The sequence below is a fragment of the Hemitrygon akajei genome, chromosome 7 (genome assembly GCF_048418815.1).
Source record: "Hemitrygon akajei chromosome 7, sHemAka1.3, whole genome shotgun sequence".
Taxonomy (NCBI): domain Eukaryota; kingdom Metazoa; phylum Chordata; class Chondrichthyes; order Myliobatiformes; family Dasyatidae; genus Hemitrygon; species Hemitrygon akajei.
Window position 1 is genome coordinate 161,002,699 of NC_133130.1, and position 27,573 is coordinate 161,030,271.

Sequence of the window (27,573 nt, forward strand, 5' to 3'; positions counted from 1 at the left end):
AAAAAGGTATATGTTTCAGTGTACAATGCCTCTAATAGTTGTTGCAATGCATGCATGCACTATTTACAGTGATGTGGATAAAATTCCCCCCAAGGTGGATTAAATGAAAAGAAAAACTATGTAACCAGGAATTTCCAAAAGCTCTACATCTTGCAACTTCTATATTCTTTTGCATTTCCTCTCTAACTGCTCTCATTTATGAATCAACTGTGTCTTTATCTACAGCTTATTCGCATGGCAATCTTTGCTTCATCCCTTCTGATGTCATATCTATCATTCACCCCCATCCTCTCTGCAACATTCTGATGAATGGTCTCTGCCCGAAACACCGAATGTTTATTCCTCTCCATCCATGTTGCCTGATCTGTCAAGCTCCTCCGGCATTTTATGTTACTCTTAAAATTGATTGTTCTCTCCCCTCTTTCCTAGTTGTAATAAGAGTCTTCTGCCTGAAATGTTAACCCTTTTAATCTTTCCATAGATGCTCTCTAACAGAAGGATATACAGGTCCTTCAGCCTCCAATATCTATGCAGAGTATGACACCATATTAAATAATTCCTTCTGTGATGTGTTGAGTATTTATTTTTGATTTTTCTAATTTACAGGTTTTGAGTATTCATCCTAACAGAAGGTATCACAGTGATTCCTAAAATGGCAATCAGATAAAAATCAAAAGTACATAAATAATTAATGTAAGACCATTTTGAAAATTAAAAACTGCATAAATCAAAGAATCAAAGCTAAATTGGCTGGTAATCTCATTCTAGAATAGCTTAAATTGACACAGTAAAGGTTAATTGAAACAGGAATGAAAACAAAACAGACGAAAAACTCACAAAGCTAAAAGAAACAAATGGTCAAAGATACACCTGCAGATTGCTGGGATCCTTGTAGCTTTCATCTGATGCAATTTGCAGCTTCTCCTGAATCCACTTCTCCAATTCATCTGCATCACGGCGGAAACACTGAAAACTGTAAGAATCTTCTAACTTCTGTCTTCTCAAAAGAGAAAGTTCCTTGAACCGCCGGTACCTAGCACACAAATAATAGAATTGCTAGATTTGGTGCCCTTGGTGTTTTCCTCAGTCAGATAAAGCTAAATGCCATACCTTTCAAAACGTCCAAGCAAAATGAACAAAATTAAAACCAGTAAAACGGGCACACTAAGCACTGCTTTTAGAAATGAATATCCTATTGATTAAAGCAGTTAGAAACATCTAACCTGATAAATTTCAAGTGGCAGTTGAAGTGCTAAGCCACTTTGGTAAGTGTGGAGCCTATACTTAGGCAAAAGTGCAGATTTTAAAAATAATCCAGCCATTAAAGTTCACATCTGGCCTTCCAACTACATTGTACACTCTGGAACCTATTTCAAGACTGCAGGGAGGTTTATCAATGAAATTGCATGTCAAATTATTCAATTCTGACATCATGATTTTATGAAAAATTTAAACTCCTCTGGGAATCTAATTTCACACGGTCTACACAACAATATCTCTCATGCAAAAGTCAGTACGCCAAAACTTCCCATACATGTCACTACGATCTCCAGCCTAACCCAATTTGAACTTAATAAGAGCATAAGAATACTGTAATTCAATAGCAGAAATGTTGCAAGTCACTGCAGATAATTCTGGCAGGTCAGGTTTGGCCAGATCTCTCACAAGACGCTACAATGCTATTTTAGTTTGGACCTTAAAATTGGTGCAGATGATAAATGCCTGCATTGGACCACCTACACACAAGCTGCCACTACTACAATTTTTCAATGTGATACAAACTACAACTTCTCCAATGTAATTAAAACTCATACCTGTCTAGCACCTGCTGACGTCTTTCTTGGATGTCATCTGCCGAATCTAGAATTTTCACTCCAGTGGAATCCATTTTCTGTTAAAACAAATTGATTACAAATTGATTTTTAAAACAAATTAATTTCCAAATATGACAATAAAATGAACAAAGTTCAATACGCGCTTCAACTATATTTAATTCCTTTCCTGTAGTTAAAGTATTTCTCGCTCCTACCCCACTCGCCAACATTAACTGAGCATGTGGAACCACAGCACAAATCTTCAAATTACAATAAATTGTGCAATATGGAATTATCAAGAGCAGCTTTAAGTCATGACATTGCTATTAATCACATATGTAATAGTCTTTGTAAAGAACCACTGTTGGATTTTGACCTTTTCTGTATCAATTTTCTAATAGTGCCAACTAATGTTCATGATTGATTGGACAAATGAGGAATTCAGCACATTAAAACTCAGAACCTGAACATTCAAGACCTTACCCAACTAAAAAATCATGACAGAAGACACTCAAGACAGAAATAGTTAGTAGCACTTCACAAATATCTCCTTTAGCAAGAGAGCCACTGATGGGCGGGGACATGACTCAACCTACAGAACCATGTCCTCCACAGTCTCAGCACCACAATCATGCAGCAAGTGAGTAAAGGAAAACACCCACCAACTGAAAGTTATCAAGGCTTCTCGGCAAACAGAATCACAGCTGAATTATCTCTACAGTAATTGTAGAGTTATGCAGCACAGAAGCATGCCTTTCAATCCATAATGTCTATCCCAGCAATCCAGTACCCATCTAGACTGATCACATTTATCAGAATTTGGTTCCTCAAGCTCCTACATTTTTCAAATTCTTTTAGAATATTTATTTTTGGAAATATGTACATGCCATCCTCTATATTGGTGAACCTGGTGCTCCCAATATGGACTCCTCTACATTGGTGAGACCTGTTATAAATTGGCAGACAGCAGACAGCTTTGTCGAGAACCTCTGTTCCATTTGCCAAAAGCAGAGCTTCCCAGTGGCTGAACATTTTAATTCCAATTCTCATTCCTGCTCTGACATATCAGTCCACAGCCTCATCTTGTACCACAATGAGGCCACCCTTAGGGCGGAGCAGCAACATCTGGGTAGCCTCCAACTTAATGGCATGAATATCAATTTCTCCTTCTGGTAAAATAAAAAAAAATTCTCTCCCCCTCCCTACTTCTTCTGTTTCTCACTCTGACCTCTTACCTCTTCTCACCTCACCTCCCCCAATACTCCTCTTCCTTCCCTTTCTCCTATGGTCCACTCTTCTCTCCTATCAGATTCCTTTCTCTCCAGTACTTTACCTTTCACACCCAATTGGCTTCACATATCACCTTCTTGCTATCTTCCTTCCCCTCCGTCATCTTTTAGTTCCTCCTTCCTTTCCAGTCCTGAAGAAGGGTGTCAGCCCAGAATTTTGACTATCTGTTCATTTCCATGGATGCTGCCTGACCTGCTGAGTTCCTCCAGCATTTTATGTACATTATATGTCTTCATTTCCTTCTTGTGATTTAAGCTTTGCTTTATCTGCCCCACTGATGGTGCAGCTGGTAAGTAGCCCAAAGCACTAGGGACCCAAGTTCAACGCCGACCTCTCATGCCATTTATGTGGAGTTTACATATTCACTTGTGACAGTGTGGGTTTCCCCCAGGTGCTCCAGTTTGCTCCCACATCCCAAAGACTTGCAGGGTGATAGGTTAATTGATTTCCCATAAATTGCCCTTAGCACACAAGCTACTGGTAGATCTGCAGGTGGTATAAAATGAATAAGAATAAAATGGGACGAGTGGCAAAATAGATGTAAACAGGTGCTTTATGGTCAACTTGGATTGGAAGAATAAATGACCTGTTGCCATGCTGTGTAACCATCAGGCTACTTGTCAAATACTCAAACTAGACCGCAAAAATTTTTTCCAGTTAAACATAAAGCAGGCCAAAGGGGTTCTGGGTCACACATTACTCTTCCAGAACCAATAACTTCCTAGCTGACCTTGACAAATGAATGAAACTAAATCAGACTGTTTGCAATCTTTGAACCACACATACATTGCTTACTTCCAATTCCAGCTCAGTAAATGTTGTATATTTAAGAAGTCTCAAATCCATTTGATAACTGAAACAACATAACTCACAATTCAATGGTGTTAGTTTAGTTTACTTTCCTTTTCCATTGTCAGACAGCCTCCTGGGCACTTATCTCATCAAAAGCGTCCGTTTTGAGCAAATTATTTATTTATTGAGATACAGCATGGAATAGGCCTTTCTGACCCTTTGAGCCATGCCGCCCAGCAATCCCCCAATTTAATCCTAGCCTAATCACAGGACTTTTTACAATGACCAATTAACCTACAACCGGTATGGCTTTGGACGGTGGGAGGAAACCACAGCATCCGGAGCAAATCCACGAGTTCACGGGGAGAACGTGCAAACTCCATTCAGACAGCAGTGGGAAATAAACCCGGGTCGCCTGTACTGTAAAGCATTGTGCTAACCACTAAGCTACTGTACATGGAATTTGACATTAGCAAGACGGACAATGAAAGAGAATGCTCAGGAAAAATATTCATGAAGTTCAAATGTGCCAGTACTCACAAGGCTATATATATATATTTTAGGAAGGGGCTAACCAAATTTCAAGATAGCCACCAGAACAACATTAACAAAGCAAATTTTTAAAAAGCCATTTCAATGCTAAGCAAGTTCTAAACTGTTCTCAGTCAACCTTCCTAAAGCTGAAATACAGTTTCAAATGTTCAGTCTGAGTCTCTTTGGTTCTCTCTGCTCATTATGTAAAATTCACCTGCCAGAACCCCAATGGCTCAGCATATGGCTTCATGTGAAGCTTCCTGTACTCCATGGCCCAATTTCCCAAGCACCCTTTAAACTTATCAGTTACACTGGAAATTTTATTATACTACATGATATCTATAAAAGCAAATTAAGAGTGTATTGGATATTAATACAAATAGTATACAATGTTCCAGAAAATAAGGGAGTCCAGCATCAAAATCCAAAATATGCCTGATTATTGGAGTTATAGTACACTTAGACATTATGAAAATACTTGTAATTACAAATACTAGTTTTCAGTGTTGGACTTACACTGCATACGTTCAAACAAAATAAGTGTAATAAATTTATAGCTTAAGTCTGAAACACAAAGATGCTGTGGGTCCCAATTTCTGGTTAGTGATGTCAAGTACTCATGTCATTATGTCTGGATTAGTTACAAGATTTCAGTTTCAAAACGGAACTTGCGTTATCACATTACAGGAATTAATCCAACTTTCTCAGGTTGGGAGTGCCACAGAGTTAATGTTTGGGCTTATCAGATTGGACTTGGATCAAGAGGCATGAGTTTTTAAAAGAGGCAGGTCTCGGGACTTACTTTCTGGTGAGTTTCATTTAATAGAAACCTAAAAGTGTGATATTCACAGACCTGGTCCAAGGGGCCTTGTCCTTTTGCCAAGCTCAGCTTTCTAAACACAGCAGCTGACACTTCTAAAGATTAAAGTGTTATTTTTGAATAAGTTAAACTTCCAAGCAATATTTTATATAGCTGCTTGCCATAAATGGGAGCCAGTCTTCAGTTCTTAATGTAAATGGAAAGGAAAAACTAGTTTGAAATTAAAAAGACAGCTTTGCAAACAAGCATCTTCTATAGAGCCACAGACATGCTGGTCCTACAGCATCTCGGCTAAATGCTCAGAAGGTGCACTGTAAGACAATGGGCTTGTTTCAAAACAGCTGGCTACGTTATTTAGTTCAAAGAAGCTTGAAGACCAGATTGATGTCACTTAGCATATCAATAGCTGATCTATTAATAAATTGGAAGATATGTTTACTCATGGAATCAGTTTAACATCATTACGTAATTGTGGGTACCTGGGATCTCTGTCTCGAGAAGCTTTTAGACCACTTGGGTTAAAAGGTATCTGGAAAAATATCACGTGTGTGAGTCACCCCAAGTGGCAGAGAAACGGTACAAATGTAATACAGCAGTTCAGGCTTCTTAGGAATGATCCAGGAACATCAAGAAGAATAACAGAAACAGTGGATGAATTAGAATCCATTCCTCTACCTTCAATTTTTGTGATGAACAACCAGTTCATCTGCAACATGGGGGTATGTCTTTTTAGATTACAGGAATTATACCTGTGTGTTGGAAATCCTTTGTGTTTTAGATATGGTTTGTAATTTGGAAATCTTTCACAAGATGGAAATCCTGTGAATTTTAAATGTCTTTTAAAAATGTTGTTTGAACTTAAACATGTATCACTGAAAAAAAAATGAACTAGGTTGAAACTACCTTGTTAGCTGGAACTATTTCCTCCTTGGTAGGAAGGTGGGATCCTCCAATAAAAACAGTGGGTATTAGCAGCTAGATTCACAGTGAAGGATAAACAGGGAAGTGAACTAGTCTTGGAAGAGTAGGAGTTACAGTTTAACCTTGCCTTAGTGAAGGTACACATAGCTATCTATAATCGAATAGGACTTAAGGTCTTTCCTTGAGCTTAGAACTTCGCAGTTAGCAAACTAAATACTATCACAAAAGACACATTTACAAATTGATAACGATAATGATTGGCCTATAAGCTGATTGACAGCTGCCAATAAAAAAAATTATGGTCAAGTAGAGCGGACATTGTAAAAGTGGTCAGAGTTATAAAATGAAAAGTTGAGGTTTATCCTCAGAAGGCTTTGGTGTGAATAAGTGTAGTGGTCCAGATGTGGGGAGTGAGAGCAACTCTTTCAAAACAATAGGGCTTCCGTATGAACGCAGAGGCACTGTTTTATATAATGCTCTTCATCCTTAGTCTTTGATTCAGTGTAGGGAGGATGGCAGGGCAGTGCCCCTCCTGAGAGAGATGAGAATTAGGGAACCTCACGGTCTCCCTTTGGGAAGTGGACCCAAGCGCAGTTCCTGACAGACTGGGTCAAGGAACTTGAAATTGGATTATTCAAGATTATCTGGAAAGTTGAGGGCTTCATAATCAGCAGGAAAGGGTAAAATCAGGCAGAGCAACAGTGATAGTAACAACAGAGTTAGGGGACGGACAGGAGATTCTGTGACCATAGAAGGATGCCAAGATGATGTGTCACCTCGTGGGTGCTAGGGTCAAGGATGTCTCTGAGCAGCTGCAGAAAATTCTTGACAGGGAGCACAACTGACCAGAGGTCAATGTACCCATTGGTATCAACAACATATACAGAATGAGTATAAGGAGATAGGTAAGAAACTAAAATGCAGGACTTCGAAAGTAGTGATCACCAGATTGCACCTGCTGCCATGTGCTATTGAGTCCTGGAATAGATGAATGTGTAGCTGAAGAGTTGGTGCAGGTGGCAGGGATTTAGGTTCTTGAATCATCAGAATCTCTTCTGAAGCAGAGGCAACATGTACAACAATGGGTTACACTTGAACCAGAGGGGAACTGATTGACAAGAAAATTTGTTTTTACCACCAAGTGGGTTTAAATTAGATTGGTGGGGCTGGGTGGGCGTCTAACAAAGTCAGTAGGAAGATGGGTTTATGCCACAAGCAAAGCGTATAAGCATAGCAGTCAGAATAGCCAGGTTTACAGTAAAAAATACAGATAGGACCACTGCTTAAAGTTGCATCTATTTCAATGCACATTGCCTAAAAGGTAAAGCAGATTAAATAAGGTGTGGATTGTCTTTAAGGACTAGGATATTGTAGTGATAATAGCAACATGGCAGCTTACTAGCATACTGATTATTTAGTTCTGATAGAGGAACAGGTAGGAGTGGAGGAGTGGATGAGATGTTGCCTTTTTTTTATTAAGGAAGGACATAACAGTGCTTAGGAGAGATTATTCCTGAGGGATCATCTAATGAGGACATTTGGGTAAAAATTAGAAATAAGGGACAGTCGCCTTGGGAGGGCTATATTATAGACCCCCTCAGCAACAGTCAGCAGGAACTTGCACATAGTTGTAAGAAGGGTGGGGTAAAGCTAGTGAGTGATTTCAATTTTTTTATTATCATCTGGGCCATCCAAAGTGCAAAGGGCTTGCATGAGGTGGAATTTTGTGCATGCTTTCAAGGCATTTTCTTCATGCAATATATGGATGTATTACTTGGGAAGGAACAAACCTGATTCTCCTCTGGGGGAATGACATCGGTGAAGTAACTGAAGCGTCAGTTGGGGAGCACTTTGGGTCCAGTGACCACAATTATTTTTGTTTTAAAATAGTTATGAAAGTAATAGAACAGACCCACAGGTTGAAGTCTTGAATTGTATCAGGGCCAACCTTGAAGGCATAAATTGACTACCGGTATTTAAATGGCAAGTGAGAGACTTTTAAAAGGGCCCCATCAAGAATCCGGGCAAAACCTTCCTGTTAAAGTGAATGGTGAACATGGAACATGGGCAACTGAGACTAGCATGGAGGATGCTGTGATCAGCATGGACCAATTGGGCCAAAGGGCCTGTTTCCAGGCTGTATTACTCCGACTCAAATTCATGTATTTACAACTTACATCAGCAATTTGGCCCAAGGTCCAAATGCTGTATTGTCGGGTTTGCAGATGGTACAAAACTAAGCAGGATGAAAAGAGTATTCAAGGTATATAGGTAAGCTGAGCTGGCAAGAATATGACAGGCAGAATATTACATAGTAAAACTCTTAAATTATCCACTTTTGTCCAAAACAGATGCACATTTTAAATCTTAGGTGTCCAAAGGGTCATGAGTGAACATATAGGTTCAGCACACAATTAGGAAGAAAAGTAATATGTTGGCTTTCAAGCACAAAGTTAAGATGGGTTATTTCAATTATAGAGAGCCTCTGAGACTGCACCCTGAATATTATATACAGGATTGTTCTTCTTATCCAAGGAAGAATATACTAGCCACAAGAATGCAATGAAAACTCACAAGACTAGTACTGGATTGCACTTCCAATTTCAAGATTGCTTAATGTCATTTCCTGTACACAAGTGTAAAGGAGATGAAATAATTATTAATCTGGATCCAATACAACACAAAAATACATAAAATAAAGAATGTATTAAATATAAATACATAAAATAGCTTATATACAGACTGATTGTATGTCCAGAAAGTAACGCGAGACATAGGAGTGTTTGTTCATAAGGTGACTGACAGAAAATGATAAAGTAGTGGTGATGGGGGTGTGGAGGGGTGGGTCAGTGGGTGGAGGTGTTGATCAGACTTACTGCTTGGGGAAAGTAACTGTTTTTCAGTCTGGTGGCCTGACCATGGATGCCACGTAGCCTCCTCCCTAATGAGAGTGGGACAAACAGTCCATGAGCAAGGTGTGTGGGATTCTTCACGATGTTACTGGTCCTTTTCTGGCATCTTTCTGTATATGTGTTCTTGATGGCAGGTAGGCTGGTGCCAGTGATGTGTTGGACAGTTTTGACTACCAGTTGTAGAGCCTTCCTGTCCATCACAGTGCAGTTTCCATACCATGCAGTGATGCAGATTGTTAGTATGCTCTCCACTACCAATCTGTAGAATGACATGAGTATAGATGTGTTTAGTCCAGCTCTCTTCAGCCTCCTCGGAAAGCAGAGGCATCGGTGAGTTTTCATGATTATGCAGGATGTGTTCTGAGTCCATGAGCGATTGGTGCGTGATGTGCATTTCCAGGAGTTTGAAACTGCTTGCAGTTTCCACTGCTGTGTCCCTTATGTAAAGAGGGGTGTGAGCGGTGCAAGTTCTCCTGAAGTCAATAGCCATCTCCTTTGCCTTGTTGACATTGAGGAAGAAGTTATTTGCCTAGTTAAGAAGTTCAACAGTCGTGTAGTTAGACCGAGGAACAGAAATTTGTTCACCAATATCAGTGGACAATAGTGCTGATTGCCTAACTGAAATCCAAAAACAACATTCTGACATAAATGTCATTATTTTCTAGGTGTGTCAGGGCCAGGTGCATGGCAGATGCTACGGCATCTGTCATAGAGCAGTTCCTTTGATAAGCATATTGGTGAGTATTCAATGTGGCAGGAATGGATTTTTTGATTTATGTCATGACCAGCTGTTCAAAGCACTTCCCGATGATCGGTGTTAGTGCCACTGGACAATAGTCGTTTAGTTCTAAAGGTTCAGAGTTATTTGGTACAGGGATGATGGCTGTTTGGAAAATGTGGGATAGAAGCCTGGGTGAAAGAAGAGTTGAAACATCAGTGATGCTGGTTTGCGTACTCCCTGAGTACTCAGCTTGGAATGTTGTCTGGCCCGGCCACCTGCTGGGGGGGGGGGGGGGGGCGGTGAGGGTTGACTCTCTGCAGAGTGCCTCATGTCTGCTGCTGTTACACAGAGAGGCTGCTCACGTGAGAGGAAGGTAGCCTTCGTGGCTGGCATTGCAATGCATGCCTTTAAGCATGCATAGAAGTTAGAAGAATCACTGATACAGTCAACACGACTCTTCCTTTCACAGTCAGTAATGCCCTCTGTGCCCAGCCACATAAGCTGGGGATCATTATCAGACAGGTGTTCCTGAATATTTTTGTGCATCAAGGCTCTTGATACTAAGATGAGGTTTCTCCTGGCTGCTCTGAGAGATGTTCTGTCCATAGAATTGTGTGAGAATACCATGCTTAAGATACTAACATCGACTGCACACTTAATAATGTAGCCAGTGAAAGATGAGGAATATTATTCGAGGTCTATATCTTCTCCATTCGTGGTAGCCTCATTGAACATCTCCCCGTTAGTCTGCTCACAATAGTCCTGAAACACATAGATCATGATGGTCCATTTGACAGGTTTCTCCATTTTCAGCACTGGTCAATGTGTTCGGATTAACATTATGGAGATGTGTTCAGAGAGGCCAAGATAAGGGCATGAATTGGCTTTGCAAGTACTGTGTCTGTTTGTATCAACGTGGTCCGGTTTGTTTGTTCCTCTAGTGGCCATGGCGACAGCAGCATTTGGGTAAAATGTCCTTAGGTTAACTTGATTTAAGTCACCAGCAGTTATGGAGAGACCGTCCGGATGCTGGTTTTGTAGAGAGTTAATTATTTTACACAGAGGGGAAGGGTGGCAGGGGCTTTAGGATTCTAACATTTTTACTGTCACTCATTCTTTCTGTTTTAATGTGAAGAGCAAGAATTTCAGGTTGCATACTGTATACATTCTCTGATAGTAAATGGAACCATTTGAAAGAGCACTGCAGAAATAGACAGGCCCCCGCTTGTGTACTTAGTTAAGTACTCATTTGTAGCATGCTAAGTTCTGCAGACTGTAACTTGAGAGATTTAATGACATACCTGTTAAGTTAAAATGGGTTACTGAATGTTTAGTATTGTAGTTCTGTGTAGCTTAGATGAGCAGTTTTTTAGTTAGATGCCCGATTTAGTGCTTCACTGTTCATTTATAAATTAATACTTAATATGCTCACTCACAACCTGCTTTATTCACTAGATCCTCAAATCTGTTTCCGTGTTACAGTGCAGCTTTGGTTGACTGAAATCCCCAATTAAAAATTTTGAAACACTATACAAAAACTAGTGTACAAGACAACCAATGAAAGGGGGACGTCACGTGATGACGTAGGATCGAGACGTGGAAATCCAGCTCTCCCGTAAAAAAGTAATAAATTAATGTTTAAGTGAAGAAAAGTTAGTAAATATTTTCTAAAAACTATGTCTAAACTACTCAGGATATGCCTCCTAAACAGACAAATATGAAAACTTCTACTTTGAAGACAGTACAAGCTGGGCCTGCCACCATGAAGAAGCCTCGGACTCAAGTGCATCTTACCTCCGGCAATACAGAACAGAAATCGGCGGCAACATCAACAGTCTCCAAGAAGGAGCAACAGGAACTGCGCGTGCGCGCAGGAAAGGGCATACGCAAACATGAGCAATTTGAACTACAAATCCCAGCTACGATTGGAAGTGGAAGTGAAAATGAACCCGAGGTGGATTCGGATTCTCTGGAACATACAGATGAAGATGAGGAGGTAAAAGAAGAACAACAGGAAGAGGTTGGAGGTGGAAGATATTCTGGAGACATAAGAGAAGCTTTGGCACAAATAATGCATGAATTAAAAGAATTAACAACATTAAAAATAATAAAAGATATTAAAAATATGAAGACTACGTTTGATAACATGGTGAAAAAACAGGAGAAAATGGACAAGAAAGTTAAAAAGCTGGAAGAAATAACGGGAGACACTATTGATAGAGTGAATAAAAAGGAAGATAATATTCTTACCTGGACATCAGAAAGAAAACGACTGTTGGAAAAAATAGACATGCTTGAAAATTTTAGTAGACGAAATAATATTAAATTTGTTGGTCCTAAAGAAGGGATAGAGGGAGAGGATCCAATAAAAAATTTTCAAAAATGGATCCCAGAAAATTTGGAAATGGAAGAGGGAACTCAATTGATTGGAATCGAAAGGGTCCACAGAGCCTTAAGACCAAAACCCCAACCTGATCAAAACCCACAACCAATCTTGATAAAATGCTTAAGATATCAAGATAAAGAAAAGATCCTGAAGGCGGCTGCCCAATGTGCCAGAAAGAGAAATGAGCCATTGATGATAGAAGGGAAGGCAGTTCTTTTCTATCCTGATATAAGTTATGACCTTTTGAAGAGAAAGAAGGAATTTAACCCAGTGAAAAAAGTTTTATGGGAAAAGGGTTATAAATTTATATTGTGCCACCCGGCAACACTGATAATTTTTTTGGATGACGGAAGAAGAAGATTTTTTTACTGATCATCGGGATGCAGAGGAGTTTGCACAAGAACTCCCAAATATTCGCTAAACACAGTAAAGATTTAAAAGTGAAACAGATTAAAGATGAAGACGGGGACACTGACGTGAGTTGATGGACATTAAGGACAGAAGAATATTTAAACATACTTTTAATTATACGATACAGGGGGAGAAAGGTAAAAATTTGAGAAATATTAATCGAGAGTAGTGATATTATTTTTTCTTCTCTTATATATACTTTTTTCATGTTACAGGGGAGCTGGTGGAACTTCAGATCGATCGCTACAGGATTCACGTGTGTAATCATGGCATTTGTCATGACCTGCGCAGTGGAGGGGGGTAATGTTGCGTTTTTTTTCCATTCACAACATTAGCAGGGTTTTTTTTTGTTTTTTTCCCTTTATAATGTATTTTTCTTTTATCTTTCTTTCTTTGCCTGGATGATCGGAGGGGAGACACATAGCAACATGGAGAATTTTAAAATAATTCCCCAAAGTACTATGAGAGTTGAAATATTATGTATTATTATAGACTGGAGTAACCCCGTTAAAAAAAATGACTAATTTACTGAATTTTTAAAGTTTTAATGTTAATGGGCTTAATGGACCGGTGAAAAGAAAAAGAATAACATACATTAAGAAAATGAAAATAGATATAGCTTTTATACAAGAAACACATTTAACAGAGATAGAACATCAGAAATTAAAGAGAGATTGGGTCAGAAATGTTATAGCAGCTTCATTTAGTTCAAAAGCGAGGGGAGTTGCAATTTTGGTCAACAAAACTTTACCAATTAAAATACAAAATGTATTAATTGATTCTGCGGGAAGATATGTAATTATACATTGTCAAATCTTTTCAGAACTATGGACTCTTATGAATATTTATGCACCAAATGAAAACGATGTAAAATTTATACAAGAGGCTTTTTTGAATTTGGCTGACGCACGCGATAAAATATTAATAGGTGGAGACTTTAACTTTTGTCTAGACCCAGTTTTAGATAGGCCAACAAAGGTTGTTACAAAACCAAAAGAAGCAAAATTAACTTTATCATTGATGAAAGATTTAAATTTGATTGATATATGGAGAAGAATTAACCCAAGAGAAAGAGATTATTCATTTTATTCAAATAGACATAAAACTTATTCAAGGATAGATTTTTTCCTACTATCAGCGAATATTCAAGACAGAGTGAAAAATATGGAATATAAAGCAAGAATATTGTCAGATCATTCCCCCTTGATAATAACAATGAGAATGATGGATAAGGAGGAATCGATTTACAGATGGAGATTAAATTCAATATTATTAAAACATCAAGATTTTTGTGATTTTATGAAAAAACAGATTCAGTTTTTTTAGATACAAACTCACATTCAGTTGATGATAAATTTATATAATGGGAAGCGATGAAGGCATATTTGAGAGGCCAGATAATAAGTTATACTTCTAAAATTAAGAAGGAATATATGGTAGAAATAGATCAATTGGAAAAAGAGATTACAAAATTAGAAAAAGAATCTCAAAGATATATGACAGAAAAAAAACAAAGACAACTTGTTAAGAAGAAGCTACAATACACTTCAGACATACCGAACAGAAAAAGCAATTATGAGAATTAAACAGAGATATTATGAACTAGGTGAAAGATCACACAAGATTCTTGCTTGGCAGTTAAAAACAGACCAGGCTTCCAAAACGATAAATGCAATTAGAACAAGTGTAAATAAAATTACTTATAAACCTTTAGAAATCAATGAAACTTTTAATTTTTATTCTGAATTGTATCAATCAGAATCACAAAATGATATTGTTGAGATAGAAAGGTTTTTATCACAAATAACTCTCCCAAAATTGAATTCGGAAGAACAGAAGGGATTAGATGTGCCTTTTACATTAAAAGAGGTCGAAGAAGCTCTAGGATCACTTCAGAGTAATAAATCTCCAGGAGAAGATGGTTTTCCGCCTGAATTTTACAAAAAGTTTAAAGATTTATTAATTCCTCCTTTTATGGAGCTAATACACCAAGCGGAAAGAACGCATAAACTTCCAGAATCTTTTTCAACAGCTATTTTAATAGTATTGCCTATTAAACAAAGACCTATTTCAACAAAGTATTGCCTATTAAAAGTACTGTCTATTAAACAAAGACCTATTCAACAAAGACCTATTTCTTTGTTGAACACGGACTATAAAATAATAGCAAAGATTTTATCTAATAGATTATCTAAATACTTACCAAAATTAATACACATGGACAAAACAGGATTTATTAAAAATAGACAATCGCAGATAATGTAACTCAGTTACTTAGCATAATTCATTTGGCACAAAAGAGGGAAGAAATGAATGTGGCAGTTGCTCTGGATGCAGAAAAAGCATTTGACAGATTGGAATGGGATTTTTTATTTAAGGTATTGGAAAAATATGGATTAGGAGTATCTTTTATAAAATGGATTAAAACCTTAAAATACTAACCCCAAAGCTAAAGTGCTGACAAATGGCCAAATTTCAACATCATTTCAGTTAACAAGGTCAACTAGCCAAGGTTGTCCATTATCACCTGCTTTATTTGTGTTGGCGACAGAACCATTAGCTGAATTAATTAGAACTGACTCAGATATTATGGGTTTCAGAGTTAATCAGGAGGAATATAAGATTAACTTATTTGCTGATGATGTTCTGATTTACCTAACTAACCCATTACATTTGTTGCGTAAATTATCTTCTAGATTGGAAGAATATGGGAAAATATCAGGGTACAAAATAAATTGGGATAAAAGTGAAATTCTACCCCTTACTAAAGGAGATTATAGTCAATGTCGATTAATAACTCAATTTAGATGGCCGATAAATGGTATAAAGTATTTAGGTATAAGAGTTGATAATGATATAAAGAATTTATATAAATTAAATTATTTGCCATTATTGAAAAAAATTCAAGAGGATCTTGATAAATGGATGATGTTACCAATAACATTAACAGGTAGAGTCAATGCTGTAAAAATGAATATATTCCCTATATTACAATATTTATTCCAAACATTACCAATACAATTACTGCAGAAATTTTTTCAAGAGTTAAATAAATGTGTGAGGAAATTCCTTTGGAAAGGTAAGATGTCAAGAATATTGTTGGAAAAATTGACATGGAAATTTGACCTAGGAGGGTTACAATTACTAAATTTTAAGAATTATTTCAAAGCAAATCAACTTAGATTTATTGCATCTTTTTTTGATGAAGATAAACCAGCATGGATTAGAATAGAATTAGACAAAATAGGAGAAAATATACCAGAAGATTTTATATATAAATGGGAATCTAAATGGATACGGGAAAAGAAAGAATCTCCTATACTAAAACATTTGATTGATTTATGGAATAAGATAAATGTTGATGATGAGATAAAGAAATCTTTATTAGCAAAGAGACCTTTAATTCAAAATAAACTTATACCTTTTACAATGGATAATCAACTTTTATATAACTGGTTTCACAAAGGGATTAGATATATAGGAGACTGTTTTGAAGGAGGTATATTAATGTCATTTGACCAATTAAAGAATAAATATAAAATATCAAATAACACTCTTTTCTGTTTTTCCAATTAAGGGTTTATTTAAGAGATAAACTGGGTCAAACAATGTTATTGCCAAAACCTAATGAAATAAAAATTTTAATTCATAAAGGAAAAATTAAAAAAATTATTTCTGGTATGTATAATTTGATTCAAAAACAGGTAATTAAACAAGGAATTCATAAGTTAAGACAAAAATGGGAAACTGATTTGAATATTAAAATTGATGATACAAGTTGGTCAAGATTATGTCTTGACAGTATGACAAATACAATAAATGTTCGACTAAGATTAGTACAATATAACTTTTTACATCAAATATATATTACACCATAAAAATAAATAAATCTGATCAATGTTTCCGATGTAATCAAGAAATTGGTACTTTTTTTACACTCTACTTGGTCTTGTTTTAAAATTCAACCTTTTTGGACAAATTTAAGAGTTTTACTGGAACAAATTATTGGAATACAACTGCCACATAATCCAACATTATTTTTACTAGGCGATATTGAAGGGATAAAATCGAAATCCAAATTGAATAAATATCAGAAAGAATTCATAAAAATTGCATTGGCAGTAGCCAAAAAGGCTCTTGCAGTTACTTGGAAATCGGATTCATACTTAAGTATAGATCGTTGGAGGAATGAAAATTTTAGCTGCATTCCACTTGAAAAAATTATTTATAATTTAAGAGATAAATATGAAATATTTCTGAAAATTTGGCACCCTTATTTACAAAAGATAGGATTAAATATATAGGTGCTCCAAAGATAAAATTATTGGTTATCTGGGGAAAGAAATAAATATACATATTAAAGCTATTATGAACTCCATGGAGCATGTGGGGATCTTCCGATATCCAGGCATTCTTTCTTTCTTTTTTCTTCTATAGGGATATGTTAGGGGGGAGGGGAGAAGGGTTGATAATTTTTTTCTTTCTGTAACCTATTTGAAGATTCAATAAAAAAAAATTTTTTAAAAGACAACCAATGAAAAAGAGCTGCTGCATCCTTTCAACAGGCCAATCAACCGACATGGTTGAGCAGCTTTCAACCAGAAAATAAGTCAAACCCTCACACAACATCAGCGAATACAGCACTGCTGAACTCTTAGGCAAAATTACTTTTAATCCGCCGGCAGTAGAGTTAATAGCAATGCTCAACAGACCAGCAATTCTATGGACACCAGAACCTGGCCACAGTGAAATAGTCTAAGCGACTCAGCTGAGGAAAATCAGAAGTGGGTGGTGTGAGAAGAAGCAGAAATGTGGCACGAGAGCTGGGACATTAGCTAGGGTGAGAGCTAATCCGGCCAGGCTGACGGTACCATCACTTTTCCTGGCCAGCATTCACTCCTTAGAAGGTAAAATAGACTCAATGAGGCTGAGAATGAATGCACAAAAAGAAATGAGAACTGCTACATTCTCAGTTTCACCGAAACACGGCTAAACAATAACATGCCCAACTCGGTGTTTCAACTTAATGGGATGAATTTGTTCCACACAGACAGAAATTCCCTGTTGAGGACATCAAATTTGTGTATACATTAACAAAATTTGGTACACAAACTCATCTGTAGTAAGCAGTCACTGTTCTGAGACAACTGAACATCTTAAAACTACCGGTAAATGTCGACCACACTACTTGCTCAGGGAGTTTATTGTTGTGTTCATCACCGCTGTCTACGTTCCCCTGGGTGTATATACCAAACTAAGGATGCACCGGGAGAGCGTTACAGTGCTGGGAGCTAGAGAAGCTGCTGCGTCTTTGCATGCCGCCATTTTAGAATCTTAATATTAAATTTGTAAAAGTTACAGAATAACATTGATAATCGTTATTATAATATACTGAACTCCCATTTCCAATCTACAAATATTGTCCCGTAGCCAAAACATCTGGTTTCATAAACCATTTAAAGCAAACACATGCACACAACACACTGCCATAACAAACATTTAATTTGGAAGTAGTTTTCTAGCCTCCACCCTGCAAAATAGAGACAGACCATTTTAGCTTCAACAGGCTAGCAATTTTTAAATCTCATGACTACCACAAAAGAGGTGGTCCCTTTGTCTGTTCCTAATCATCCAACTGAATCCATTCATTAAATGCCAGCTAGGATTATTAGAATTGGTGTTAAAAATTACATTCTTACTTGATTAAGGAGGGCATAGTGATGTCATTTTCAAAATAATTCCCACAGACAGGATATACATAGACTGTAATTGATCTACTTACTATTTATTCTTCCATATCACGTATTGCATTGAACTGCTGCTGCTAAGTTACAAATTTCATGACACATGCTGGCGATAATAAATCTGATTCTGATTCCAACACCACAGCCTAATCTAATATAAACAGTATCTCCCAACTTCAGGAACCAACTGTTATAAAGAATGACATTTTGGCATTTTCCCATGCAAGATGTTTGATGGAAGCTTGTGATCAAATAGAAAATTGCAAATTGAATGGTTTTATGGAGATATATCTAACAATAAATTTCTCTAATCTTAGAAGGTATTCTTGTCGGGGTTGATTTAGATGGTCTTGCCAGTTATTCCAGAATCATTATAAACCTTGCAACACACACAAAATGCTGGAGGAACTCAGCAGGCCAGACAGCATCTATGGAAAAATAACCACAGTCAACGTTTCAGGCTGAAACCCTTCAGCAGGACTGGAGAAAAAAAGATGAGTCGATTTAAAAGGTGGGGGAAGGGGAGAGAGAAACACAAAGTGATAGGTGAAACTGGGAGGAGGAGGGATGAAGTAAAGAGCTGGGAAGTTGATTGGTGAAAGATACAGGCTGGAGAAGGGGGAAATCTAATAGAAGACAGAAGGCCATGGAAGAAAGGGGAGAGGAGCACCAGAGGGAAACGATGGGCAGGCATTGATTGAAGGTGAGAGGGGGAAAAGGGTATGGGGAATAGTGAAGAATAGGGGAGGGGAGCATTGTCGGAAGTTCGAGAAATCAATGTTCCTGCCATCAGGTTGGAGGCTACCCAGACTGAATATAAGGCATTATTCCTTCAACCCGATCATGACTTCATCTCAACAGTAGAGGAGGCCATGGATTGACATATTGGAATGGGAATGGGAAGTGAAATTAAAATGGGTGTCCACGGGGAGATCCCCCTTCTTCTGGTGGATGAAGCATAGGTGCTTGGCAAAGCAGACTCACAATCTACATCGGGTCTCCAATCTGATGACAGGAACATCACATCTCTCAAACTTCTAGTAATGCCCCCCCTTCACCATTCCCCATCCCCCTTTCCCTCTCTCACTTCATCTCTTTGCCTGCCCATCACTTCCCTCAGGTGCTCCTCCTCCCTTTACTTTCTTTCATGGTCTTCCGTCTTCTCTTATTAGATTCTGCCTTCTCCAGCCCTGTATCTCTTTCACCAATCAACTTCTCAGCTCTTTACTTCATCTCTCCCCCTCGCGGTTTCACCCATCACCTTGTGTTTCTCTCTCCCCTCCCACATTTTAAATCCACAGGCAGTCCCGAAGTTACGAATGTCCAACCTACGGACAACTCGTACTTACGAACAGAGGGAGGAGAACGCCGTCCGCCATTTTAAGTTGGATCATGACGCTGTCTGCCATTTCAAGTCGTTGCCGTTAACACTGTGTTGAGTGTGTAACTTTGTATTTGGCTTAAATATTTCTTAGCAAGATTCACCCTGACCACCCCCCCCCCCCCCACCACTTTTCCAGTCAGCACCACTCCCACCTGTCCCATTTAACCTTTCTCAGTGCGGGTGGGGTTTAGGACCCGGAGCAGCACAAGACCCACCGCCTGCAGCTGCTGCTGTATTTTTTTTAATTAAGTGCGATCATGAACAATAGCCAGATCAGAAATGCTGATCAAGTCAACTAGTTCCTAAACAGAATTCTAATTGGCCAATCAGACGGCTCACTGCTGCTCAGCGATAGAACATAAAATCAGCAGTTTTCTGTTCCATTGATGGAAAACGATTGCGATTGAAAATAAAGTGGAAATAATAAAGGGATTGGAAAGAGGTGAAATGCCATCGGTCATTGGAAAAGCATTAGGCTAGAGTCGGTCAATGATCAGAACAACTTTAAAGGATAAAGTGAGAATAATGCAGCAAGTGAAAGGCCCTGCCCCGATGAAAGCTACAATTACTACTAAGCAACACAGCTGTTTAATTATTGAAATACATACGTTTCTGAAGTGTTTTATATACACATAAGGGTAAAATATATACTATATACTAAGACAAACATTTGACTAACTGACGCTAATTAATACCAGATGTACTTATTCCGACTTACATACAAATCCGACTTATAGACGGACTCACGAACAGAACTCGTTCGTAACCCCAGGACTGCCTGTACTCATCTTTTTTTCTCCAGTCCACCCAAAGGGTCTTGGCCCGAAAGGTTGACTGTACTTATTTTCCCCACAGATGCTGCCTGGCCTGCCAAGTTCCTCCAGCATTTTGTTGTATTGTTTGGATTTCCAGCATCTGTAGATTTTCTCGTTTGTTATAAATCATATCATTTTAATTATTTATTTACTAAACCCAAGTTCCAGTATTACAAATCATTCTGTTATACAGGCAGTCCCCGGGTTACGTATGAGTTCCGTTCCCGAGTCTGTCTTTAAGTCAGATTTGTACGTAGGTTGGAACAAGTACATCCAGTATTATTAGCGTCAGTTAGTCAAACGTTTGTCTTAGTATATAGTATATATTTTACCTTTCTATGCATATAAAACACTTAAGAAACATATGTATACCAATAATTAAACCACTGCATTGTTTAGTAATAATGGTAGCTTTCATCGGGGCAGGGCTTTTCACATGCTCCATTATTCTCACTTTATCTGTTATCCTTTAAAATTGTTCCGATTGTTGACCGTCTGTAGCCTAATGCTTTTCCAATGACTGATGGCGTTTCACTTCTTTCCAAATGCTTTATTATTTCCACTTTATTTTCAATCACGATCGCTACCCGTCAATGGAACAGAAACACTGCGGGTGGCGGGTCCTGAGCTCCGCCGGCTCCCAAGGTCCACTGGGTCCTAAGGACCACTGCACTAAGGGGGGGGGAGATCAGGGTGAATCTTACTAAGAAAATTTAAGCCAAATACAAAGTTAAACACTCACAGTGCCAACGGCAACAACTTAAAATGGCAGACGGCGTCACGATCTGACTTAAAATGGCGGACAGGGTTCTCCTTCGGTTCGTAAGTACGAGTTGTCCGTAAGTCGGATGTTCGTAACTCAGGGACTACCTGCATACCTTGCAAAGCGACTGTAGCATCTCTGCAGCATAGATTTGTTATATCATTGAAACAATTGCCATCTACGTGACAACCAACATCTCTGCCAAACAACGTCAGTTGTAATCTTACTGAATTGCTGACCCTTCTTCAATGCAGAAACATTAAATGAATTTGAAAGAAATGTTCCAGGATATTGCCCTGTAAATGGTTGACTCCCACCTTATTTGTTAGCAACATAAGAAATAAAAAAACTACTGAAAATGTTTAATATTTTTTAAAACAAAAGCTAAAAAGTTAAAACTCCTCTCCAATCTCAACCTCAAGAAACTATTTGCTAATGTACAGATGTTAAATGCCACGCAAGTGTTTAGGGATATACCACTCCCATTTGTATTCTGGCCCTGCCTGATAACTCAAATCAGCAACATGCTAGAAAGATCTACCCAACATGATTAAATTATAAGAAATTGACTAACCAATAGCTAAAACTAGAATGGAATTATTTTTCCCACTTTCATTAACAAAAGGTCATTAATTTATGACATTTTAGCAGGGCATTAATGTAGCAGATTATTTAATGTTATAAACTTAAGATATTTTCACTCCCAAAGATTTTATTACTGTTATATTTTTGTAGTAAGAAAACTGTATAATTATCATCAAATATAACAAAATGAAATGTATAATGCAGCAAATTTCAAAAGTGCATTGAAATTATACAGAAAAAGTACAAAAAGCACAACCAAGCCAAGATCAATGTACTTGAATTCCTTATGGAAGTTAAAACAATACAAAATATATTACGTAAATTCTTTAAAGTAATCAACTGTTTCTATATTGCTGAAGGATAAAACATACCATCTGCAAATATCAGGTCATCAAATTCCCAAAAGTATTAATCATCAATATCACTTCCACACTTCAACAGACAGCATTCCCATGAATCAGTTTAATTCCACAACCAAGATTCAAACATTGGCAAAATATCATTTCCATGTCATGCCATTATTTAAACGGATCAACATTTGCCACAAGAGATTTTAGAAAACAAAGGAGATTAAGGACAAGGGCGAAGGGGGAGAAATTAAATGTAAAATCGGAAAAGCCAGTCTAGCCCAAGTTATTCATTCTTCCTGGTATCTGAACAGTTTTCAAAGCTTTGGAAAAGTCAGGAAGCAAACCGTCCACCTGCCTTTCATGTAGCAAAGACAAGCGAATAAGATGTAGTCAGGGATAGCCAAGTATTTTAAAACTGGTACTTTAAAAAATTCTGCTCTATTTTAAGACAAAGGAAAAAAATGGGCTGATTAACTGAAACATTAACTTATCCACAGACCAGCTGGATATCAAGACTGTCCCAGTGGGCTGAAATAAATTACAAAGTTACAAATGAATTGTTTGCGTATATAGGATGTATTTGGTACACTTTTTAAAAAAAATATAAAAAGGCAATTAGGATTAAATCCTACATATAGACAATAGGTGCAGAAGTAGACCATTTGGCCCTTCGAGCCTGCACCGCCATTTTGAGATCATGGCTGATCAATTACTATCAATACCCGGTTCCTGCCTTGTCCCCATATCCCTTGATTCCCCTATCCATAAGATACCTATCTAGCTCCTTCTTGAAAGCATCCAGAGAATTGGCCTCCACTACCTTCCGAGGCAGTGCATTCCAGACCCCCACAACTCTCTGGGGAGAAGAAGTTTTTCCTAAACTCTGTCCTAAATGACCTACCCCTTATTCTCAAACCATGCCCTCTGGTACTGGACTCTCCCAGCATCTGGAACATATTTCCTGCCTCTATCTTGTCCAATCCCTTAATAATCTTATATGTTTCAATCAGATCCCCTCTCAATCTCCTATATATAACACCTATACCATAAACTTATTTATAATAATCTGAGAGAAACATTTAAATTATCGAACAGTGTCTGTACATGCCAATTACTACCTTGCTGTACTTCCCTGAAATGTGTTCAAACTGCAGAATAATAACGTTCCATATAATGTCCATTTGGTAATCTTTAGATGACAGGGATTCTTTATTTTTTTTCAGCAACACACTTCCCAATGCATGCATTTTTAAAAGCTACATCAATCAATAACCACTACCTGGCATATCAATCTGAAATTAAGTTTGAATTTGTGAGTACACCATATCCTGTTGAAAATTAAATAATTAAAATATATTACTATTTTCAAACATTGAGTGTTAACTTGTAAAATTAGTCAGCTCCAACATGGCACTAGCCTCAGTAGTGTCCAGGACATCTTCACGGACAGATGCCTCAAAAAGGCAGCATCCTTCATTGAGGACCACATCACCCTGGACATGTCCTCTTCTCATTAGGAGGGACAGGAGCCTGAAGGCACACACCAAGCGATTCAGGAACAGCTTCTTCCCCTCTGCCATCCGATTTCTGAATAGCCTTTACACCCACGAACACTACCTCACACTTTTTAAAATTTTTACACTACTTATTTAACTATTTAATATATTTACTTACTGTAATTCACATATTGAATAGTACTGCTGCTACAAAGACAACAAATTTCACAACATATGCAAGTACTATTAAACCTGATTCTGAAATGGGAAAAAAATAACATGATAACCTTTTAGAATATCATTAAGATCTTTATCTAAGGTAGGACTTTGATACTAAGGTTGGATTTGTCGTCAAATGTCCACACGTTAGCCCTTGTAAAGAAAATGTATGAGTCAGCTGCCAATATTCCAACTGAGAATTTCTGCTTTAAATAGTAATTAATTGAAGAAGGGCAGTTAGAAAGAGAGTTCTAAGAGCAAATAAGGATGCAAATGTGGAAATCAGTTACATCGATCACATGTAAAGTGTGTCTGTAAAAGCATGCTACATGCATCAACCAATGTATTGCTCTTCTAGTCACAACCATGTTACTGCAATACACACCAGTTAAATGAAAGCAACCACACATATTCCACACATACACAATACCTGCAGCTTTGTTTTACGGAATGAAGACATGATGATTGGTGCTGTTTGATAAACAGAATATTTACTAAATAATTACAGAACAATTCAAGCAAAATAAATCCCGTCACTCAAATTAAAAGGCTTTTTTTTTTAAGTCCTTAGATCTGTGGGAATTGTCACTTGTGCTTACGCAACCAGGCCCAATTCCATGGTGCTAATTTAGTTTAGAAATGGATCTGCTCACTTCAAATTTCTGATAACAAAAACAGTCAGTAACACGGTTGTTAGCAACGCTGCATCTTATAAATATTCAGCTTTTTTGAAGTTAAAAGACAGTAGTTCTGCATTTTTATAAATTTAAAATTAAAATAATCAAATTACTTCCTAATGTAACTAACCCCAACCCAATCTTGTTTGCGTGTTTCCCAGTGACGCAGTTTATGAAACACCTGTGCTGCGAAGTTTAGTACTAGATTCCAGTTACATTATGTTTTACATATATCTTCAAAACTTTAAATTAAATCTTTGAGGCACTATTCTAGATTACTAATACCCTCAAAGAAATAATGTGACAATTAGAGCCCGTGCAGTATGAAATATTTTTAATTCTGCCTCCACCCTATATATTGTCCAACAACAAAACCAATGTTATTAATAAAAAGTGAGCAATAAGATCTGTGTCAAATTCAAATAGAGAAACATTCATTCTGCAACAGTGAGAGAAGAAAAAAAAATCTCAATCTGCTAGATAAACTGGCATAATTCAGCAAAATTACAACAGTAACATGACGCAGTTTTAATTACTGTCATCATCTGAATGGCATTCTTGCCATACCACACTTGGACTTTTCACCCATTATATAAATATTATTTATCACCCAACCTAAAAAAATTGTTCCTCACTGTGTATGTTTGATATACATAATCTCAGCACTAACAGTTCTCTAGAAAGCATAATAGTGTTTAATGAACAAAACAGCTTAGAAGTTCTTTTCATACATCTTCTAAATTTAATCAGAATGGTTAATCCATCGATTATTCTTGCAGGATGAACCACAATTTTCACATTAGATTACATATCATTGGTTCATGATTTTATGGAGTTATATACCAACAAATAAATTCATAACATACAAGACTGATACTAAATCTTGAAAATTACACAAAGTTACATCCATAAAATAATCTAGACTTTAAAATTTAATGGCAATTTGTTTAATCTCAAAAAGATCGAATAGAATTGAGTAAATGCTGGCACAGCCATTTTTTAAAAAGGCAAATTAAAAATAGTTTTTGATGAAGCCACATTCTCATGAAAGATTACCTTTACTTGAATAAAAATTGTGCTTGATGAATTCATGTTAATTTCAGATAAGTGTATTAAACAAAGTTAAAGGGCCCCAAGAATAGACATAAAATTCACTTACTTCACACAATTCCTACTTCTACTCCCACTCAGGCTTTTCTAATTTTCGAGAATAATACTGTTTCTATTTTTACATTACATTTAGATTTGTATTCACTCTTAACAGGCGACGGATGTAGTCAAACCTCATGTGGGGAGGGTGAGATTAAGACCCATCACATTCCACCACTGTGGCTAAAATCACCCTGACATCTGAAAATGAATATAAAAAGTTTTCAAAACGTTTTACTGTCAATTACCACGGGCTTAAAAATTAGCCTTATGTTGAGCCTACCTTCTCTCAATAAACTTTTGAATTTCACCCTGACCCACCCTTTCTTGGTTTCCAGAAATAAATCCGTCATGAATTTTAGGAATGCCATAAAATGAATTAGCTATTTCGAAGGCATTTTTGCTTCTTCTCGGGGTATTTACCAAATTCATTTAGTTTGTGTACTCCTCATTCACTTAACCCGAGCTCATTTACCAAAATATTTGAAAAAAATAGATTTGTTTTTTTCTCTTTTTCTCGCCAACCCATCCTCACGCCCCCAACCACCAACGCTCTTTCCCTGAAGGCAAAATTACACATTGATAATGAAGACTAAGCCTCGACCCAGCCCACCTTTGGGCTGATTCCTTTCATATAAAGCATTATTACATTCCAGATATTTTCTCTGACCTTACTGCGGTCATAACCGCAGGATACGCACCCCCGCAGCCATTTTACAGCTCATTGTGACTGAAAACACCGAGACCCAAGAAAAAGCCATGTTCAATATTTTTAAGCGTACGTGACTGCACATACTGAAATGAAAATTCGCAGTCCAGGAAAATAGAAACAATTTGTCTATGACAATTTGTTTCAAATACTAGTGTTGGGGTTAGACATACTGTACAATAATTACAGTTCAAATGCATATATTAAAATTCCTACGCTCCCCTTTGACAGGGGACAACGGTAACGACCTTGATGGTAACCCTTCTACCATACAAGTCAAATAAAATGTAAAAACATATAAATAAACAGCAATTAGATATTTACCTCAAAAAATAAATGACTTTCCAACAAACACAATTAAAATTGATGTGGAAAAATATCTAGCAGAATCAATCAAAAGGGGCCTTGCAAATGGATTATTTACTGATATTAAATCGCCGGCACATTAAGTATATTTGCAGATAAATATAAAACATACCAAACCCGTCACTCGATCGCCGATCACTGCAGACTCTCACCCTCCGAGCTCGCTCCGGCCTCTTTTACCGACCACGGTGATGATGTCACCGATCTGCAGCAAGGAAACGAATAGAGCCGAGTATCTTCGGCTAATTTCGGAACGCGGGCGCGGCCCCTGCTTCGGCTACTTCCGTCATCCGGGTGAGGCACCGACTTCGGCCAGTTCTGTCTCTCAAGCGCGGCACCGTTCCGGAGCTCTCAAGGTCGAGTGACGTTTGAAAGATGTGCTTGGCTCGAAGTTCAAAGCAAATATACTCTGTATAATCTTGAAAAAATCCACATATCCTTCAAGATGCTACTTCGACCGCCACAGATTCTGCTTATTTAAACTTCTACTTAAAACATGTTTTTAAAGTACAGTAATTAATTTTTATTTTGTTCAAATAATGTTGATGACTTCAGCAAGACCGTTTATGTTACCGATTTCTAATTGGCCCGAGAAAGCGATGCTGGAAATGCAAAACCTTTGCATGCCTCGAATTGTCTCTTTTAAATATGCTTTTTAAAAAGGCTATGAGCTATTTCTCTTGAGCAGATGGGTATTCCTATAATAGTATATTGT

At 37.4% G+C, this 27,573-nt stretch overlaps 1 protein-coding gene across 4 annotated transcripts in view; it reads right to left on the reverse strand.

Moving 5' to 3' along the window:
• sptan1 (spectrin alpha, non-erythrocytic 1) overlaps positions 1-27,082 on the reverse strand; it is a 121,564-nt gene extending 94,482 nt beyond the window's left edge. For 2 of the 4 annotated variants that reach the window (XM_073052381.1, XM_073052379.1), the window contains exons 1-3: positions 24,388-24,407; positions 1,815-1,891; positions 871-1,033 (exon numbers count right to left, since the gene is read on the reverse strand). In XM_073052381.1, the coding sequence (XP_072908482.1) occupies positions 871-1,033; positions 1,815-1,888 (237 nt within the window). In that variant the 5' untranslated portion in view covers positions 1,889-1,891; positions 24,388-24,407. Of the gene's footprint in view, positions 1-870; positions 1,034-1,814; positions 1,892-24,387; positions 24,408-26,970 lie in introns of those variants that run through there. The other 2 variants (XM_073052380.1, XM_073052382.1) reach the window with 2 other exon arrangements.
• Positions 27,083-27,573: the final 491 nt, after the last annotated feature.